This window comes from Simochromis diagramma, unplaced genomic scaffold (genome assembly GCF_900408965.1).
Source record: "Simochromis diagramma unplaced genomic scaffold, fSimDia1.1 OVJJ01000802.1, whole genome shotgun sequence".
In the NCBI taxonomy this organism is placed as follows: Eukaryota; Metazoa; Chordata; class Actinopteri; order Cichliformes; family Cichlidae; genus Simochromis; species Simochromis diagramma.
Genome location: NW_024387492.1, coordinates 6,646,727 through 6,668,736, shown reverse-complemented (window position 1 = coordinate 6,668,736; position 22,010 = coordinate 6,646,727). Strand labels below are relative to the sequence as shown.

Genomic DNA, 22,010 nt, shown 5'->3' with positions numbered 1-22,010 from the left:
GCAGACTGACTGCTATCAGCAGCAGGGTGTGACTGCACATGTGCGTTTGTTGTCCTCTTCTCTTTTTTTCGATTTCCCCTCTGTATGAGATTTCAACATTCCCTGTCACTGATACTGGAGGAAAAGGGGTTTTCACTCGTAGTGGCAGCTAACCGGTTACAGATGCTTCAAAGTGAAGCTCAATGGAAATATCATTTTTCACTCAATTTTCACATGCACACGCAAGAAATCCTGACTTAAAGATGCTGCTGATCAAAAGCCTTAATTATCATCTGGGAAATATGCCCTCACAGATATCTCAAGGGAATTTCTTTCCTCCCACTTTTGCACAGTTTGTCCCCGTGAATCACGCTGCGGAGCCAAAACGGGGTTGATCCCAAGCATTCGCCTCTGCTGCACGTGCAACTAGTCGTCTGAGTCATCCGACCCACAGAAAAGCAGCAGACAAAGCTACCAAATAACGCTGACACAGGTCTCGTGTATCAAAGTTTAATTGGTTAGGAACAATATTAGAATCAAATGCAACACCAGCAGTGCTCACGCAGATTTCCCACAGCAGATACCCACAGTATCTAGAGCATCAGCACTATCTTAAACAGAACAAATCACTCTGCACATATGATGCAAATGATGAACTGAGAGAAGAAGAGACGTGCTTCAAAAGATGGATGACTAATGCGCTTGATTGTGTCATAGCTGCGTGCATTTAATTAGTGCATTTCACTCAATCAGCTTTTAATAACGGAATCATCATACACCGCATGAAGGGATCAAATGACCTAACTTGACTCTTGAATGACACTGTTTACCGAGCACAGCTGTGCAATGTGTCTCTGTGTGTGCGGCTATGTGGGAAACTGAGAAACTGACACAGATACGCTGAACTTTAACTTGTAGAAAAGAGCGCCACCTACGGGGGGGTGAATAGAATTGCTCATTGAGTCTCAGATCAGCTCAGCCCGGGCTGTTTGTGGTGGTCCAGCAGATGGCGCTGTGGTACCTTGATGCTGCGTAAGCATGACCTTTGCTGGGACTTGTCAGGGGTTTTCCAGTTTCCTCATGAAAGTAGAAGAACAATGTGAGAAGGAGATCAAAGCAAATTTATCAGACAAAGAGTGAGTTTCCTATATGTCTACTGCTTCTGATTAGTCCACTTTATGTCCAGTTTGGTTGCTGCTGACACTTCAGTGTGAGAATGATCAGTCACAAAAAAAAGTAGATTTAAAGAAAAAAACATCAGGTACTTTTCTGTTTCCAAACTTTTTGGCTTGTGGCATTTTAATACAATGTAATGTTCTCTTATAATTTTCCATTTGCATGTGAGGCCATGTAATCAATCTACAGAGGAGTTTAAAAACCTTTATGTCTCACATTTCTTTCTATATAGCTTCTATAATTCCTGACAGTAGAATTTACTGTGTGGCCCTATGATTAAACACATTAACCTGGGAATATTCAACACATTCAGAGGCTGAATAAAGTGTATACTATAAAACCATTAGTTCACTTTAGTGTACTACTGCACTGTGCACTGTGGAAACCACCGGTTTAGGGCGGTTTCTAACTAAAGTTGAACTGATGATCATTAACTGGAACTAATAAACCAAGTTTTGTTTTGTGTTTTTAGACTACCCGTGAAAGTTGTTTTAGGAAGGCTGGCCTCATGAGGTGTAAACTGCAACATGTTTGCATGTTGTCATTACTTCCAATTAACTTTAGTCTTTGGCTTCTAATGCACACAATTTTATGTTTATGAATGTGTGTGCAAGCGGTACAACTGTTTACACAGAAACCATCAGAGAAATTTGCTGTGGTATTAACATCTCCAACGACGGTATCATACAGGAAGCTGAGTCACAGATTGGGCGACTCACTTCCTGTTTATTTTATCAGAGCAGTCTTTTGGCCCTTGTTATGACAAGTCAAGAAAGCAGTCTGAAAAACTGCGGGGTGGTGGGCTATTCTGTGATTTTTGGGGGGCTGCACTAAAACATTCACCTGAGTTCAGCTCACAGACATTATTCATTTCATTTTTCCAAAAGCAAAGCAGGAGCCTTGTACAAAAAAAGTCTAATGTGGTCAATTAATCATATATGTAAAAATATATTTATGGTAACTGAACGACTTTGAAATATTTTAAACACCATTTTACATCTTTTTCTTTCTTGAGCAATGCACGTCTGTGACACTGTGACACAGTCGATTGTGGTCGGCTTTTTAGTGTGTGTCTTTTTTTACTGATAAGAGAACACATCGTCTATAAGTTAAATTCAAAAATGGAAACTTTTAATCATGAAATCTCTTAATCTATAATCGTATGAAATGCATAAAAGGAGGGGAAAGGTTCATTGCGGTTTTACTGGTGGGGCTTCTTTTCAACAAATTCTTAAACTTGTTGTTAGCACAGTACCATGTGGAGGACCTTCTCCGAGTGCTGCGCTGCATGACTTACACTCCAGCAGTGCAATGAATCTCATTAGTGGCTGTGGAAGAGTTTAGCAGGGGGCTTACACTACTGAGCATATTCTTTTAGGGTTGATTGAGGCCAACAGAGGTCACTTCAGAAGGTCAAGGTTAAAACTGATTGGAAATACTGCTGAGGTTTGTCTTTGTTGACATTAGCAGATACCCACTATACATCTACGGTGCTATATGTATGTGATCGGGCAACGGGCTAAAGATTGGGCGTTGCATGCTAAGTAGCAGAAACAGGGTGGCCTGCAATTGCATGATTGCATCACCGCCAGTGCTAAAGTGAAGTGTTTGTTAAAAACTGTAACAGTTATTGTGGGCAAAACAACAGGAACTCATGCAAAATATTTCAGTAGGCCCTGATGTGACATAACAGACAAAAAATGTCATAGAAAATTGAATAAAACACTGAGACACAAGATTCTTTTGAGGTTTAGGAAGGCAAAGGAAGCTTTTTTATATATTTTACTTTTCAGTGACAGATTTAATTTAAGTGGTTCTTTTCGGATGAAGCACTTAAATTAAATTGCTGTTATTAAATACTTTGGTTTTTAAATAAAATGCTTTTCTACTGTGTACGTGCCTGGCAATTTAAATGTATTTCTATCTCTTGACAGGTCGTTTGAATTATAAAGAAAACAAATATGACTTGTCGGTGAGGTTTCATGCCTTTGATATCTGGTAAATTGTTTAAAGTGTGGGATGCAGGTGTCTTACTTTTGACTTCAGCTTTTTAAAGAAGCCTTAGCTCTGGTAAATAATTCTAGATTGTACTGCTTAACACATATATTATGCAATTGTTTTACTGGTCTGAAACATTTGGGATCCAACTGGGCTGCATATGGCCCATGAGCTAAAACGAGTTTGATGTAATTACAAATGACCCTAAAGCACTTGCCATTAGCAGTGCCAACACTGAGGTTTTAATGTAGTGTTGATCCTGGCAAAAGAATAAATAAATACTCCAGGAAATAATCCTCATCATAAAAACTTGTATTATTTAATCTCTTTGGGGAACTATTTAGTTCTTTGTGCAAATGTACCAGAAAGAAAAGAAAGAAAAAACACACTGAAGTCACCAGAACTGATGGTGACACAAATGACAATTCAAGAACAAATGCAAACACTTGTCGCACATCACAAACTCTTCCCCCTAACTCCCAGTCAATGAATAGAAGCATAAACAATGTTCAGTAGTGTTAAACGGTCAGTTAAGTACTGTGTGACAAGGTTTAGCTTGTAATTGCGTAATTAGTTTATTTGATAAATGCTGTTGCCCTGCAGGCTTCCCGTAGCTCCATTTGCTCACCACAGAGACCATTTAGATAGCCGTACATATCCCTACACTTGACTTAGCTGCCCGTGTAGACAGTAGACTTTATGCCTGTTATCCTGTTACCTTATTTATGCCTGGCTGCCTGGGGACGGTGTTGAATCTTGTGAATGTATTTTGGTTACTTTTGCCATTTTCACACGGTGCAATATAAATGCATATAGGTTTGAATACTTTCATTCAGCCTAGCAGTTTCATGCAGCCTGTGGTATTTTAGGAGATTCTCCAACACCCAGAAAACCAAAACAGCAAATATCCCAGATGGTTGGAGGTCTTTCATCAACATTAATACGCTTATTTTACTTATTTTTCTACACCCTGCTGCTATGTCTGCAGCTACTCACAGAACTGCCATCATAATTGTGCCAGGCTAATTTTCCTGTCAATGTGACCTTCAGCAGGACAATGTCTCAATGTCTTACATCTGGAGGTGGTCAGCAGGCCTGCACGCTGCTAATGCATGTGGGTTAAATGTGGAAATTTTTTTCGTTCTTTTTTTAATGGAAAATCTTTGAGATACTAAAATGATCCAGCATGCTATATATGAAAATAATAGAAGGTGTTAAGAGTGGGAGGAAGCGAGCGGATGGACATTCACCTAACTACTTCACTGTAATCTCTTAATGAACTTCCATGTGTAGTAATGGTAAAAACAGGAAAGGGAAAGAGGATGAGCAAAGAGCAGGAACGGATAGAGGGACTGAAGACATAGTGGGTTAATAGGAAAACATGGAAACATTTCAAAAGAATATGCAGAAGATATGGAAAGATATTTTAAGTGTGATCAGAATCCTGGGTGCCGAGATTTCTTCATGTGTCTGCATCTGAATTTTTTAATAAAAAAACTCTCTGATTCATTTACTGTCATGTTCCTGAATAGAAAGAGGGCACTGTGCAATAATAATTCACACATAAACAGATAGGTTACAATTTAGTGCACACCTCAAGATACTCTTGTGTGCACAAATTTGTTTCCATATATGGAGATAAGTTTAGCAGCCAGGCATGCGGTCTGTCTGAAATCCTGGATAGTCGTTAGACATCGGAAACCAATCCGGTGTCATCCACTTGGCAGGTCAAAGGTCAGGTAAGTAGTTGCTTCACAGTAAGCAGTAAGGCTTAAACTGAGCTAAATGGTGAATGGGGAAAGTGAAGAGTGTGACTGACCTGCTGTTGTTGTGTCTTAACCTACAGAGCTACGTACTGTATTTGCAGTGTGGAAATAATGGCACAGTATTTCCTGTAATGCAGCAGCAGCACTAATGCTAAAAGTTTTGCATTTGCACATAAATGTGATTCTTCCCGTATTATTTAAATGTTAAGTAGCTGCTGTTAATGCATCAACAATACAAAGAAGTGAAAGCAGCTGCCATATGCTTCACTGCATCAACGACTGACAATGATACTGAGGCGAATAGTTAAAGTAAACTTGATCTCAATGCTGCCTATCAGATTGTAAACTGACATGGATTATTCACTCGAGTCATATGTCGGACTTTAAAATAACAAATAGATATTAAACAGATACAAATATCTTATTTTTTTCTGTAAAATGTAGCGTTTTCATATTTACATCCCTCCCTTTTTCTGACAGATGGTATTGGATCTTTGCTTCAGTCTTACTCAAAACTTGGCTCACGGTTATCATCACGTTTCTCCTTCTTTTGTTGTTTTAGCTTTTTGCGCATGCACAAAAACAATTCTTGGATAACAATACTTTCACCCTCATGTGTGAAAGTGCACTTGCTAACAGCGCATCTTCCTGTGTGTCGGTGTTAACGTGTGTGACACTGCACATAGAGGGTAATCTGCGATAAGCTGGTTTATGGGCTCGTCTGCAGTGACGCAGATATGCGCGCCCAGCTCCGCACTGACAGATTCTTTATGACAACTAACCCGAGAGACGGTGGCTCATACCCAAGCTGGACCGCAGTCAAGAACATGACCGACAACTTTCATCGCACATATATGCTCAAATTAAACATTCACGTTGGTGTTAAGAGGACAAATAAAACAGAAACTGTTGTTAAATTTGCGCATTAAATGTGGTTTCACGATGTGTGACTTTGGAGATAAGATGAGCTGCGTCATAACTAGTGAAGAAAAAACAAACATCTCTAGAGAGGGTGCATGTGAAACCTCGCGTAGTAGTAAAATTGTAGTGTTTTATATTTGTGTAATTTACACAAATTTATCTGTTTGGAAGGTTGGAAAGAATTCTAAGTACCCGATTTTGATAACGTGCATAGATTTATGTCAAACTGAACAGGGGGGAGCTGATACTGGACCAGTGAGACCAGGGTTCCCCTCTGCAGGAAGACAAGTGTAGGCTGGCTGCATCTCCGGAATGATGGGATTTTGAGTAAAAGTGACTGTTTGTGGATACGAATCCCCGATTTTGAAGGCTAGAACTTTAATTTAAAAGTTTTTATTCTTCTTTAGACACGCCTCAGCATTCGAGCTTGAAGCCACTGAAATTAACCATGGGACGCGGAGGGGGTGGAGGGGGTGGTGTTAGTTGGTGTGGGCTGTCAATCAAACCGAGCCGCCCCATCGCTTCTCGGACTGGAAATGATCTGTTCACAACCTCTCCAGCAGCCGTGGAGTGGGACCTCCGTGCATCGCGCAGTATCAGCGAGCTCCAAAACGGCCAAAATGTAAAAGACAAACAGCAGTCGCTCACCGCTTTTGAAAAGTAGGTGGGGATCGGAAACGCGCATTGTAAAAAAAAAAAAAAAAAAAAAACGGAGCGTAAAGTTGCTCAGCATGGATACGCAATAAGCTGTGCGTAACAAAAAAACAAAAAGCGAGTCAAAGAAGACAGAAGTAAAACTTCTCCAGTGGATTTTTCGGTTGAGATAGCTGCGTCAGAGCACTACTGGGACGTCGCGAAAAGCTGAAACGGAAAGAAAGAACCGACACAGCTGACACCCGCTGTCCAGAGGTTAGACACGGAGACGGATCGGAGCGCGCAGTCTGCCAGCGAAAGCTTGACAAGATCATGAACTGAATTTGTCTGGAGAAGCAGACTTTATGTAAGAAGTAGGGCAACGCCGCCCGACCTGTTCTCTTCGTCATGCGTAAAGACGTTTTGTCGTTCACGGTCTTGTTGGTGTGACAGAGTCCCGCTCCTAAGGGTCATTTCCACAGAACGCTGCCTCCGGCTAATGCCGCAGCTCCGGACGGAGTTAGTGGAAAGTTTTGCCGTTTACATCCTCCTCTACCTCCTGTCAACATGATCGAGAGCGCTGAGTGCGCTGCAGCTGACAGCTACTCGCACGGAGAGAGCATCAACCTCAGCGTGCTCAACTGGGAGCAAGTGCATCGGCTGGACACCATCCTCACGGGCTCCATCCCAATTCACGGGCGATGGAGCTTCCCGACCCTGGAGGTGAAGCCACGAGATATCGTCAAGGTGGTCCGAAGCCGCATGGAGGAGAAGCGGATACATGTTCGGGAGGTGCGGTTAAACGGATCGGCAGCCAGCTACGTCCTGCATGAGGACAGCGGTCTGGGATGGAAAGATCTGGACTTAATATTTTGCGCCGAGCTGAAAGGGGAGATGGAGTTTCAGATAGTGAAAGATATAGTGCTGGACTCACTTCTAGACTTCTTGCCCGAGGGGGTGAATAAAGAAAAGATCACACCAGTGACCTTAAAGGTAGTGTATGAAGAAATGTGACTCACAAACGGAGCAAATTATGATTCTTATGAGAACTGTGAAGCACTGGCGCATATAATGCAGAGCTTCAAAATTACTCAATTCCTGAATTATACATGAAGCAGAATTAGTTAAAATTTCTCAGTCATTGCATACATTTTAGATTTAATAATGCACCCAATTCTAATAAGTCTGAATATGTCAGTGCAGCATAGAGATATAAGCCTACAAATAGTAAAAAGGTTGGTTTCCAGTTCAAAGAGGATTCTGTCTAATCCAATTGGAGTCAGATCCACATTAATCAGTCGGCCCTCAGTTACCTGGATACCAAGGACTACCCAGGCTACTAATGGCCCACCAACAGATGTGATCAGCAAAACATGATGAGTAAAAGGCCAGACAGAGATTTTTATCTGGTGCACATTAATGTGGAGTTGTTGCTCAAACTATTGTCAAAACACATTATATCTCCATTGCTGACCCAGAATGCAGTCGTTCATCTGGTGAGCAGGTCACGGTCAGAAAAAGAAGAAGTTTTTGGTAAACTTTTTGCAAGAACTTCACTTTACCACAGCTGTGAAAAGGACATGGGGGAGGAGGAGGAGTTGAGAGATTGTGAGAGAGGGTTTGAAGGAGGTCCTCGAGTTTTTGAATGATTTTGAGATGATATATACAATTAGTTACTCATCTTATAATGCCGTGCTTTTTGTAAACCCTTAATGACACACAAATAAAAAAGGTAGAGGGCATATAGAATTCTAGTGTGGATATAAAGTGGGTATAAAACCCTTGTTGTCCATTCTCTTTGTTCCAACAGTGTCTTTAAGTTTTCACTGATGATTTCAGTGTGCTGGTTAAAGCCTGCAAAATATGACATTTACTTGAAGATCATGATTCCTATTGTGTAGAAACTTTTCATGTTTTACTTTGTGTCTGTTTGTAGGAGGCTTATGTGCAGAAGATGGTGAAGGTGTGCAACGACTCAGATCGCTGGAGTCTCATCTCACTGTCCAACAACCGTGGCAAGAACGTGGAGCTCAAGTTTGTGGACTCTCTTCGCCGGCAGTTTGAGTTCAGCGTGGACTCTTTCCAGATCCGCCTGGACTCGCTCCTCCTCTTTTACGAGTGCTCGGAGCACCCAATGGCTGCAACTTTCCACCCCACCATCCTTGGGGAAAGTGTCTATGGTGACTTCCCCACCGCCCTCGATCATCTGCGCAAGCGCCTCATCTGCACGAGGAGCCCCGAGGAGATACGCGGCGGGGGCTTGCTGAAGTACTGCCACCTGTTGGTTCGGGGTTTCCGTGCAGCTTCTGACGCCGAGATGAAACTGCTGCAGCGCTACATGTGCTCGCGATTCTTCATAGACTTTCCTGATGTGATTGAGCAGAGGAGAAAGCTGGAGTCCTATCTGCAGAACCACTTTGTAGACCTGGAGGACAGGAAGTATGACTACCTTGCCACGCTGTACAATGTGGTGCAAGAGAGCACTGTGTGCCTGATGGGCCACGAGAGGCGTCAGACACTCAGCCTCATCTCGTCGCTGGCCCTTCGGGTTCTGGTCCAGCAGAATGCCATACCCAATGCTGCCAATGTCACCTGCTTCTACCAGCCGGCTCCGTATGTCTCTGATGGCAACTTCAGCAACTATTACGTAGCACAGGTTCAGCCTGTCTACTCATGCCCACCCTCTCCTCCTCAGCAGTACCTTGCTTCTTTGCAGCACCCCGCGTACGCCACTTGGTTGCCCTGTAACTAAACCTTTTTTTATGTCCATGCACCACTGTGTAAGTGCTGGGACTCCCACCCACTCATAAAAGGGAGGAGTGATGATTTTTTTTAAATCTCCTCCTTGAGAACGGAAGTTTGTGGAAAGGACAGAAAGGAAAGCAAGAGATAAGATTGGGCAAGGAAGAAGAGAATCAAGGAAAGGCAAGAAAATGAAGACAAGGAATCAGGACCAAAGCAGCAAGAGAAAGAAATGTTTTTCCCCCCGGGTTAGGATGCCACAGCAGGAGGTGAGCACACAGGGAGAGATGCCAGTGAGTGGGGCTGGCCTGCCAGTTCAAGGGTTTGGTAGATCAAACCGTCACTGAGGCTCTGAGTCATAAATAGCCTGGACAGGATAGTGTTCTGGTGTGTTGTGGGTTTTGACATGTGTAATAAGCACATCTTCTTCACATTGCAAACCAAAACATGAGATCACAAATGGCCACAAAGAGCAAAGAGCAGCAAAGGACGCAGAAGATGTTTTCATTCACATATTTACCGTCTGCACTGAGTTTGTGGGAGACTGGAACTTTGTTTTCAAAGAAAATTGCAAAAAAAGGAAGTGAGTACTGTTTACAACCCAAAGATCTGCTTTGTTACTCAAGTTTTTCTTTCTGAACTCTGACAACAACAAAAAAAAAACAACAAAAAAACAAACAACAAAAAAAACCCAACAACAAAACAATGCATGCTTTATTTCTGTACAGGAATACATTTTTAAGTGCCTAGATAAAGCCTAAAGGGAAGAGTTGTTTTTTCTTTATCTTAGAGTAGTATTGAATTGTCTCATGACATTTTCAAAATGATTATGAATGTACTGATGGTCAGAAAATTTACCAATGCTGACTAAGGTCTCTAACACTGAGGGAGGTATCGGACCACCTGATGTTTTTAACAGTGTTTGGTTCAAGATTATGCTCTTATCAGCAGTGCTGCTGGATAAGTACACATCCTGATTACCAAAGAGGAAGTACCAACATAATCTCATCATCTGTAGGAGGTGGGTGGCGAGAGTGTCTAAAAAATACTTATAAAAATATAATGCATGGTTATTTTAAAATGAGAGATGGGTTGCAAATTAAGGTGAAGGAGTGTATAGCAACCTATTTCATGTGCAGGGTGAAATGTGACAGAAAGAAATGTATGCCCATTGTGCATTTCAAAATACAGTCTTATTAAAACACATTTTCATGTGTTTTTGTACACTTTGCCAGATGCAAACTGAAATGCAAATTAAAAGAACAGATTTTTCAGATGTACCACTCAAGCTTACTTAAAGGCACCCTGTGGAGTTTCTTTCTTTGTTTACACTATTTCCCTAAGGTCTAAAAAGCTGAAGTGAGTTCATGGCATGAAATCAGCTGCAGCAATCTCATCAGGGCGTAACTGTGAGAAATAGGTCAGGTCCAGCACTTTCACTTAAACTGGCCCACCACAATCATGTCACTCTCTACCCATCTTTGCGTTCCCCTGAATCTGTATATCAACTGTGATGCTCCCGTAAAACACTAAAAGTTTGTAGTGAGGAAAAGGGAATGAAGAGCAAGCGAGAGGAACTGCACACTTCATAAAGGGGACTCTGCAAAAATGCACGACTTGCAGTGAATCCTAAAAAAATCCCAAATGACATCCTGTGTGTGGGAGGGAGAGAGGGAGAAAGTAGACAATAAACTGTAAAGCCAAGGAAAAGTCAGCTCCAAGAAGAGCAACAGCAAGCTCACTGCCTAAAAACGCTGTTAATGATAAACGCTGGCTAACAAAAAATAACCAAAACTTTCCACTGAGACAACTTATCAACATTTAAAGATGGTTTTAGCTCAACAGGGAGAAAATTAAATCTGGAGTTCTCTTCCTGTTAAAAGGGAGTTCTTCTTTTCCACTGTCACCAAGTGATTGCTCGCAGAGGATTGTCTGATCGGCGGGATTCTTGTGCATTCTTGCAATATGAAAATGCCTTGAAGTAAAGCCAAGTCAACTAGTGCTATATAAAACGCTGAATTAAATTAGCTTCTCCTTATTGCAAGTTTTTATTTCGTTTACTGTCCGGCTGTTGGGCCTCTTCTCACAGCACCTGCCACCACAATCATCTACTATGGCCCACAGGTCCTTAATTTGACAAACTTAGCATCTGTGTTTTGGCTTTCAGCTTTCTCCACAAGTGCCTTCCCTTTTACTCCTACCCATTTTGGCCAGCTGACTATTTTTCCTGACGTGTTGTTGAAAAACCGGTGCGTCCACCCAAATGCAAATGCTTATATTGGCTTACAGGAAAAGTGCCCATTCTGCCAGATGGCCAGCCCCGGACCTCATGCATGACATCACATGTATGCATGTTCTCATACACATGCACGATACAACCAAAGATTTTGCTCTATTAGAGCTCCTAAAATCAAACAAACTCTACAAGGTACCTTTGAGTAACAAACACATGTTCAACAGAAAGTTTTGAAACATGGGCGATCAGTTTTCAAAAAATTACACTGGAAAATTGTAAAAGATTTAAAACACTTTTAATTTTTTTTTTTTTTTTATCAAATGCATTAAGAAATTTTGTATGCAGTTCGAATGCATTTTGCCATAATGTATCTGCTTTAAAATAAAACAACATGTAACAGAAAAAGGGAACAATTGTGTTACAAGCTACAAGCTCTAAATTTGTCAAAGGAGTGGAAGTTGGTTTGTGTGTGCAAGGGTGTCGTAACAGAGCTCGGGCCCAGCAGAGGAGAACACAGTTAACAGCTGCTGAAATTTGTCTCAGTGAGGAAATAATGAGATAAGTAGAACTGAAAATGCACGGATATTTGAAAGGCATTAAAGCGTTTCGTCTGAGATTTAAAGTAGAGTTTTCATAACAATTGTGGAGCGACAGAGTACATTTCCAGTTTTTAACTGCATTCTGCGCTTCACTCAGAATGTTCTCTCTCAAACAAGTCAGATCTTCTATTTTTCTATCGATCTCTATTTTTGTACACTTTGTGTTCAGACGAATTAGCAGACAAGGCTGTGTCACTGAATTTAAAGGTGCTTTTCTGTGTATTAGTTTTGGCTGATGGAGACCTGCTTTGGTGAATACAGTGGTTGAGATTTACATTTACACATGTTCATTGTACGTTCTGCTCTGAGCTGTTCCATGTGGATTTCTGTTGCTGTAAAGAGATTGTTTCATTGTTTTTCAGTGTTTTCAACAGCAATCCTGTTTGAACCTGAAAATAAACATCTGATGATTGTGTTCAAGTGCAGGAATTTCTTAATTAAAAGCAAAAGGAGCCCACTGGACATAAGATGTTTTAAGATTTTTCTTTCTTATCACAAACACTACCAGCCGCAGTAGTACTTTGCATGATGATTATTAGACGTTTCACCACCTTGAACTTTAGTTTAGCCGAGGTAAACGGCTCTGGCATTTGGATTTGGTGTCCAGGTTTTGACATTAGGAGAAAAGTCCTCATTAGGTCAATGCTCTGAAGTGCCCGCACATCCACACAAGTGCATGACTCTTGTTGCCAGCAAGTAACAGCTGAACGTGAAGGATTTCCCCTCAGTGAGACGTCACAGATGAGCGTCAACGAACGTCATCACACTGTTTGCCAAGCTAATTAGCTTTAAGTGAATCTGAAACGGCAAGCAGGTATCACGAATTTACAAACCTTACTACCAGCAGAGCCCAGGTCTCCAGGGACACATGGTAACTTGCTGAGTGGATTGGCTCCAGGTCTGCATCACTCTAATGCCCGCAAGCTTCAGCCTCCAGATGTCACTTTCCCTGCTGACAGTGGGAAAAAAAAACATTACTCAACTCTGTCTTTCATCTTTTTCCTTTCTTCTGTCTCTCTACTTGACACTCTGCTTATGTTTTCTCCTCTTTATCTTTTCCTTTTGCTTTCATGCCTGCTTTTGAAAAGATTCCGATGTGCATAACTACTGACTCTTCTATTTTGAGTCACTTGAGATTACAGCTCTCACTCTAGGTGTTTATTATTATTATGATAATTCTGTGTTCACTCATTTCTCTTCATCTCTGCCTCAGTTGGTCTCTTGGTGAATTTAAGCAGCAATGGATGAGCTATGGAAAGAAGAACAGGGCCACTGTTATCCCCTGTTAAGCGGGAGAGAGTGGACACTAAATATAGGCCCCCCTCTCAGCGACTGTAAGGACATTAGCCCATCTGCCAAAAGCTGATTAGCCTCCCTCCATAACCATGCACTCAGGGCTCTAGTGTGGCTGCTGTGGAGAGATTTACTGGCTATTGTGCTGCAACACGTACCTGCCTCATCCCGTCTTTTAGGTCACTCTCGCTTGAAAGAGGAAAAGAGAAGGAGTCCACTTCCTTATCAACGGGCTTAAAGAAAACAACAGATTGAGGCCTTTACTGTGTTGCACAACAAGGAAAATAGCGAACCCAATAACACCGTAAGCTTAGGAAGGGTGTTACTAGCGTGCTATAACAGAGCAGCTTGACAGGTGGGCCGAGCATAGGAAGTATGCCATGCAATTCTTTTGAAGGGAGTCACTGTTAGACTGCAGTAAGGAAAACAAATGCTCTAAAAACGAACTATTTTTGAAACTATCAAACATTGAGTCATTCAGATCTTTATATTCTTTTCTTCTACAATGACATTTTAAATGAAGTGACAGCTGCCGGTCTCACTGCAGAGCATGAAATAGGAACCAAATGCCACCTCTTTGTTTCTATGCATGGATATTAATTTCCCTTTTTTGATAGCAGCATTTCTTGTATTCCAGTTGAAAGCATTTTTCGTGAATGCATGAAATGTTAATTAAAAATAAAAGCAAAAACAGTTCAACTCAGGTCCCTTCAAAAGCACTACAAACGGTGCCCATGAAAACAAATGAGTGAATTGCATTTAGTGACTATTGAACAACCCGGTGGGATAAAATGTCATAACTAGTTCATAAATTGCTGTCAGACTCTGTGTGGAGAATACTTGCCCTTGTGTTATTTCCTAACAGAAAGCAACTCCCTCCTACAGCTTCTAATAAAGACTAGAAACCATTAAAAGCACCGACCTGGCTGTCTCTGAACATATTAGAAGCCACTTTACAGCCCTTTAAATCTCACAGAGACAAAGCAGAAGTTGTCATACATTATGGAAGCAAGGACTGAAACAATAGCAATGCCTTTAGCTGACTAAAAATTACAATTTTGCCGTGTCAAATGACTATGTTAGCAACCCTTCTGTACCATGTGTTTCTTCAGTGTACAAAAGAGTTTGTACACTAAAATAAGAAGAAAAGAAAAAAACTCTGATAGCTGGCTCACTCTTAAATAAAATAGCCTTAAAACCTGGCATATGGCATATTTGACTTGCTTGTGACAACAGGGGCATGTCTAGATGGGGGCCATGGGGTGCCACAGAACATGACTACTAATACTTTTAAACCCCCCTCACCACCACCACCACCATTGAATGGATAGGAGAATGTAACTTGGTATGTTCTATCAAGTATTTTACTGTAGTACAGGTTTAATGTCTTTTATTTAAATGGTTATATGATGTTACGACTTTATATGACCTTATGATTCTATACAGCTATGTTTTGGATGTAAATACCTCAGTTTGTACTCTGTACCAGTTATTTGAAATATTTAGTTGCTTATTATTTTGGAGATAGGCTGCATTGTTATACATCAAGCTACTTAGCAATATAAAAAGCAGTATAAAGACATACATACACATCAATGAATCAACAATTGAGAAATTACCATTTGACATAATGAGTATGTTTATTGCAGGCACTCTAAATATGCATCAAGTATAACAATATGAGCAGTGGCAGTTGAAATAAATAGCACTGATTATATTCATCATTGCAACTGTTAGTGGGTGAGATTTATTAAGGAGCAAATGAAGTTTTGTCCTCAAAGTTGATGTGTTTAACACATCAACTAACACATCAGCAGGAAAAATTTGCAAGCATAAGGTTTTGGGTGAGTTTGACAAGGGGCAAATTGTGATGGCTAGACGACTGGATCAGAGCATCTCCAAAACTGCAGCAGCTTTGGGTTGTTCCTGGTCTGCAGTGGTCAGTATCTATTAAAAGTGGTGCAAGGAAGGAACAGTGGTGAATCAGTGACATGGGTGCCCAGAGCTCACTGGTGCATGTGGAGAGCAAAGGCTGGTTTGTGTGGTTTGATTCAATAGACAAGCTACTGTAGCTCAAATTGCTTAAAGAGGTGATGCTGGTTCTGATAGAAAGGTGTAAGAATGCACAATGCATCACAGTTTGTTCCAGTCAGGAAGTGCGTGCCTACCCTTCTGCACTGCCAAAAGCGAAAACAATGAGCACGTGAGGATCACAACTGGACCACAGAGCAATGGAAGAAGGTGGCCTGGTCTGATTAATCATGTTTTCTTTTAGATTACATGAATGTCCTTGTGCGTGTGGTTCGCTTAGCTGGGTAACACCTGGCACCAGTACCCACCATGGGAAGAAGGAAACTGTGTTCACTGGGATAATGCACCCTGCCACAAAGCAAAGATATTTCAGATTTGAGGTGTTGACTTGGCCTCCAAATTCCTCAGATCTAAATTTGATCAAGCATCTGTGAGATGTGCTGGACAAACAAGACCAACCCACAAAAAGGCTGAAAGGCCTCACCTCTCAGCTTTTAGGACTTCAGGGAGCTGTTGCTAACACCTTGGTGCCAGATACCACAGCACACCTTCAGGGGTATGGTGGAGTCCATGCCTCGATGGATCAGCAACAGCAATAGAGGGACCAACACAATATTATACAGGTAGTTATAATATTATGGCTAATTGGTGTATTTTTATGATGCAACTAGCTCACTATTAACCTATTTGAGTAGGATTATAATGCTTATTTAAGTAAAAAGTAATTTTGAATTTTCTCACTAGCAGTCAGAATCATTTCCTGCCTGGACTTTGTCTCTAAACAACAAAATTCAGAGTTTTTTTTTTTTTTTTTCTTGAACAGAGCCTAGCTGTTTCTCAACTTCCACTCTTGGTCCTGCGTTGAGCTATTATATGAGAGTTCACATACAGATATTAAAATGGAGATATTTTCCACCTCTAACATCAAGCAAGAAAGTGAATAAATGTATTTTCACAATGTCAAACTGCTCCTTTAAGAAGCTGCAATCCACGGTGACCTTATTAGTTCAAGATGCATGAGTAGGAGAGAGCAGCGGGAATCCCACATCTGTTCAAAAACGCCAAGCTATGAGCTGCTTTCAAAGATTAGACTTATGTTCAAAAAATACCACATCTATGAGTTAAAGAAGCGCCATCAAAGAAGCATAAAGAAAAAAATACATGTGGATTTATGTGTTCAGACAAGCGCTGACAGATTTGTTGACTACAGAGTTAGATATTACTCAGAGTCTAGGTAGATATAAAATGTCTCACCACGCTCTTCTTTTCAGGCTCTCCAGGCTCTAATTCATATAGTGCGTATAGCTTAGCGCTAGCCACATTATAGTGAAGGTCATGTTGAGGGTAAGTAAACAGTGAGCCTCTTCAAGACATATGTTTCTAAATGAATACGATCTTTTTTTAACGGACACGTTAAATGTTTCAAAACAGTATGAAAAGGAATCGGACTAAAGTGCCAACGTGGATGAAAGCCGAAACAAAGTCTTTTTCTTTAGTTTTCTGGTTTTAAAATGAATTATCTGTTGTTTAACTGAATTAATTGGTTTAGAAGACTTTTATTTGGCCCTGGAGTGGTTTAATGAACCGGTCTCTCCCCACTGTTATGCTCTCAGCCTCTTGTGTGAGTATTTTAACAGGAAAAGGTCAGATTGAGTCGAATTACTGTTGCCATCTTTAATTAATTTAGGTTTCACAAAAACAGGAAATGAATAACACCAAAAGGTCTCTTAGCAGTTTCTAAAACACTGGTATTGTGGGTGCGCTGCTGACAGGAGGTTTTCATTGAATGAGAAGTCACACACGAAGACGACTTTATTTAGTTTAGCTGTTATGTAGAGGCAGCACAGGTGCAGATTTGAGACATATAAACAAGCAGTAATTTAAACAAATATGTAGTACATCAACTTTTTAAAAATATACAGAACTCAAGAAAGGAACTGCATGTAACTGTTGCAGGTTTTGGGACCACGGAGTGACGTGAAAACAAATGAAGATGTGTGTGTAGGCATTCAAACACAGGCACACACATGCACGCAGATCTGGCAGGGTCATGTTGGAGACGAACCAGTTGGAGCTGCAGCAGGGCCGAGAGTCCATCCAGCTCAGCCCAGCTGGGGTCAGAGGTCACCCAGTAAATCAAACAACAGCCAGACTAGACTGTGAGAAACAACGATTTTTGAGTCCGTGCGCGTGTGAAAGAGAACAAGAGAGATAAAGCAGGATGAAGACGAGAAGAGTGTGTATGGGCACACGTGTCTGTGTTCGTGCATTTGCCCTGTCTGTCTGTGTATTTGTGTTACACGAAAACATGAACGAGTGTCTAGCGTTCAGTGTCAGACATCTGGGGACGATGTTGCCTTTAGAGATTATGAATACCAGCCATAAGCAAAACTTGATCCCCTTGATTATTAGGCAACACAATAATAATAATTTAGATTTGTCGAACAAACGAACCACTGAGAGAATTTTCCGTGACATCAGATGCCAAACAGCTGGCTGGCTCAAGCACTAAATCAGATTCATCCCTGATCTTAAGTGTTTATGCCTGGTTGTGTAAATAACTTGGACTCCAGTGAAACACAAACTGATTCCCTGCAACGCAGAGATACTAAAGAGACAGAGAGAGTGAGACAAATTGGTGATTTTGCTGCATCAGTGAAAATAATTGGCTAGTTTTCCCAATAGAGGCCAGATATGCTTTTTTTTAGAGAAAAATTATAAAACTTTCCATTGATGCACGGACTACTGGAGACTAAACAGCATAACCCTATAAAACAAATACCCTTAACAACTAATCAGTTCAGCTTTTCAACCTGTGGGGGAGTGCTAAGATTTTTCCTTAACTTGATCTTAGGAGTGGAAATCACCTGATGCACATTTAAGAAGTGGATGAATGTAAAATTGATCTTGGGCACTATGATTATCTGCTGATCTCTTTTGCTCCAACAAATGCTGCAGCAGTTATTTAGGCCCAGTAAATAATGCTGCCAGGGATTATTTAAATTTTTTGTATTTGTATATTTGGATGACATTTCGATTTTTTCCATGTACCCGGAGGGACACGGGCAGCACATCAGAAGAGCACATCAGAAGAGCACTTCAGAGTCTGGTTGAAAACAAGTTGTGTAACGGCTGTAAAATAAGAATTACATATGTCATTTGCTTATGGTCTGAAAGGTGGGCAGCTGAAGACCGATGCAGAGAAAATCTAAGCCCAGTCCTGACGTGTGCAAAAAAAACAAAGGTTCTCAGCGGTTGCACATTTCTCCAAGAGGTTCATTGAAGTAAAATTCTATTTAAACTCGCCTAAATTGTCATTTGGTCTTCAGAAGCAGCCTTTAAGTGTCTCAAGGAGAAATTCACCTCTGCTCCTGTACTTGTTCAGCCTGATCCAAGCCTTCAGTTTATTGTGAAATTGATGATTCTGATGTCATTGTAGGGCAATGCTGTATCAGTGCTCTTTTCTTTCTTTCCTTATTCCAAGCTTAACTATGATGTAGGTAACAGACCTGCGGAAGAATGGGGGCACTGACTGAAGGAGGCCAAGCAACCTTTGGATGTTTGGACCGACCATAAGAACTTGGCGTAGATGAACCTATCGTCTGGCTAGGTTGGTTTTGTTTTTTGGTCAGTTTAGTTTTCTTCAAGGGATATGTCTCAGACTCCAAAGAAACCATCATTTCCCCAGTACTATGTCTTGGGAAGCCTCACTTGGGATGTGCTCTGAATCCAGATTTGCAGCTAAATCAACTTTGTTGTTCAACCCACAGGTTGCAAATAAAATCTACGAACTGTTCCACGACAGTTTGGTCCACCTTTGAGTGTTTCTGTCTGTCCACAATCAGGACAGGACCAAAATCTCCTGATACTTTTCTTTCTTCATAATTGCATAAGATTCCCAACACCACTGGCTGAAATTTAACTCCAAACCATGACAGAGCCTCCACTGTGTTTTACAGATGACTGGTGACACTCGCTGTTATAAAGCCTGTTGTTTTCCTTTTTTAAGAATGTCTTTTTGGTGAACACTAGACGGCTGCATGCATCTCTTTTATTATGCTGGGATGGGTCATAGGTGAGTGTTTAGTGGCTTAAGAACAAAAAAAATAAAAAATGAAAATGTCAGGTACAAGGACTGGAAAATCTTTGAAAGGTTTTCAGAAAGTTTGGAGAACTATTGCTCAAGAGTAAGTATGGTTTACTGGAGGCAAAACTTTAAGAAAAAAGGAGTGTCTCTAGACTTTTGCATAGTACTGTAATATTCTCAATTATACAGTTAATTATAACATATTCACATCCCATGGTGTCAAATACTGACATTCTGTAAGTGATAAGTACAAGGTGTGCTTCAGTGGCAGTTCCTTGGTGGGTCAGCCATGGGTCTATGGGATTCAGAATTATAGCCGTTCAGTTTTAAAGACCAACAAATAAAATCTACTTGTTAGATTAGTGTTTAGATAGTAGAATATTATGTTTTGTACTGACACACACCTCCACACTTGAAGATTGGAAAAGGACACATATGTGTTTAAATGGAACAGGTATTTCACAGGTATATGTATGTGTTGACTAAAGTGATGCCCGGCATTGACACCTCTGCATATCTATCAGATACCAGAGTCCTTGAAAAAAACGAGTGTGGCTAAACGTTCTGTATAATTATACTGAACCAAAATTAGTAGTTCATTTATAACTACCCATGGGTTTCTGTTTTTGTTATAAACTAAATTATGCATGAATAATTCATTTATTTGCCACAGAGGAATCCATTGAGTGCCTTATTGGAATCTGTGAGAGTTAAAAACGAATTGCAAAGGATTCGGCACATATTTTACACCGGATGAAACCCTCCCATTTATCCAGGGTTGGGACCGGCACTAAGAGTACACTCTACCTTATTATTCCCTCAGGTTGAGTTTGCGATTCCTCCTGGAATCAAACCGATGATGTTCTGCATTTAATGCATTAACCACTAAACCACAGAAACATATTTGTTAGAGATTAATAAAGCCATTAATCAAAACACATTAAGGCTGTTGTACTTGAAATGGTTTCCCCCAGTATGTACATGAGACTGTGTTTGGCTGGTGTGACCACAGACACAGTTACATTGTAATCACCAAGGCTGCAACAACTAGTCATGAGAGAGCCGCCTCCTCTGTCCTATAAAATAACATCTGGTGCATTGCTGTCTAAGACACACACCCACACTAACCTGCATAATGTACTACAATACCAATTAACTTGCAAGCAGTCGGAATGAGAAGTGAAGAAAAGACAGAGTACAATGAACGTACATAGATGAAAAAACCATTAACTTGTCACATAAAGTATTACAGATGCATTACCATTTCACCACATGCCAACTCTGAAAGCACTACAGCTACAAAACAAGCTGCTAAGAGTCTAAAAAGTCGCCCGCTTCAAACGTTCAAGCCCGTCCTGATGAAATCAGTATAATTATAATCAACATTACTATATTCTGTGGGTGATTAGAAAAAAATTCAAGCTCTTATCACTGGTGCAGTTGGTGCTGAAATATGCTTTGTTTTGGACCTAGATCCATGGCATTTTGAAAAATCACTTGGAGGATAATGCTTTCTTTGGAACTTTCCCCAGACTGACTCCAGAACAACAGGTCTCAAACACATGTATGTGTGCAGTAGTGTTTCTGAAGTAATTAAAGTTTTCTTTAACCATAGAAAACCAAGGAAACCTTTTAGACTTATAATAAAGCCTACATGCAGACTTAGAATTCAGGGTCAAAGTGAGCATTTACTCAATTTAGGACGTTAAGATAGCCAGTTAAGCCCTCACGAGTACCATCATTCAAAATGTGTGTTTTGCCAATGCATGTGCACATTTGCACACATCTGCTTCTTTCTGTTTACGGCGCCCAAGGAGGCAGTGAAAAGCTGTGATGGATGTACCCCATATGGTGACGTGCAGAAACAGAGAGCAGGCCTGAGAGATTACCCATTTGCTTTCTAAGCACAGTTATCTGGATCTGCATGAGTGTGACTTTCTGCAGTGGTGTGTGGGGGGAAAAGGAGCTCAGATAACTCTGAGGTGAGCCCATATAAACATATGAAATATAACTATGCGTCAAAGTTTAATGTAAAAACATGACTTTTGCAGCATTCATTAAAAATGTTACTTTTTGTAAAAGAGTTTTCTAAAAGTCTACGTGATTAAGAAGCATAAGGTCTGCATTTCATCATTATGTTATATTATAAAACACTAGTTTGCGCTCTCCTCCTGCAGGAAAATAACAGGTATCATTTTATTTTCAGCAGTGATACTTCTGAAGGGTTCATTTGGAGCTAAATTTAAATCAGCAAGGTCCTAATTTATGTGTGTTTCTGTTTGTGTATCTCTTCCTTACTGCTTTGCTGTGTCTGTACCTCTGCATAAGTATGTGTTATGACTCTGTGTGTGATTAAGGTGCAGAAATGCCAGTTGTGCACTCACATCCTGATAAAGGCATTATTGCTTTCCTCTTGTCTCCATCTTGGCCTGCTGCTAACAAGCCTGCTCTTACCTGGGGTGTAATGATAGTCATTATCACATTGTAACAGCAAACACACCTGCCAGCTCACTGCTGGTGCCAAAAACACACCTGTATGTGGTTAAGTA

General features: G+C 40.8%; 1 protein-coding gene across 1 annotated transcript; it reads left to right on the top strand.

The window, feature by feature from the left end:
- The first annotated feature begins 6,351 nt into the window (after window positions 1–6,351).
- Window positions 6,352–12,514, top strand: LOC120725150 (terminal nucleotidyltransferase 5A-like). The gene is made up of 2 exons (XM_040017862.1): window positions 6,352–7,466; window positions 8,410–12,514. Exons 1-2 carry the CDS (start codon window positions 7,041–7,043, stop codon window positions 9,223–9,225), a joined length of 1,242 nt encoding a protein of 413 aa, XP_039873796.1. The 5' UTR covers window positions 6,352–7,040; the 3' UTR covers window positions 9,226–12,514.
- Window positions 12,515–22,010: the final 9,496 nt, after the last annotated feature.

Coding starts and splice junctions, on each gene's coding strand:
- LOC120725150 (XM_040017862.1), top strand. CDS start 7,041: ATGATCGAGAGCGCTGAGTGCGCTGCAGCTGACAGCTACTCGCACGGA. Junction 7,467..8,409: donor TCACACCAGTGACCTTAAAG/GTAGTGTATGAA, acceptor GTCTGTTTGTAG/GAGGCTTATGTGCAGAAGAT.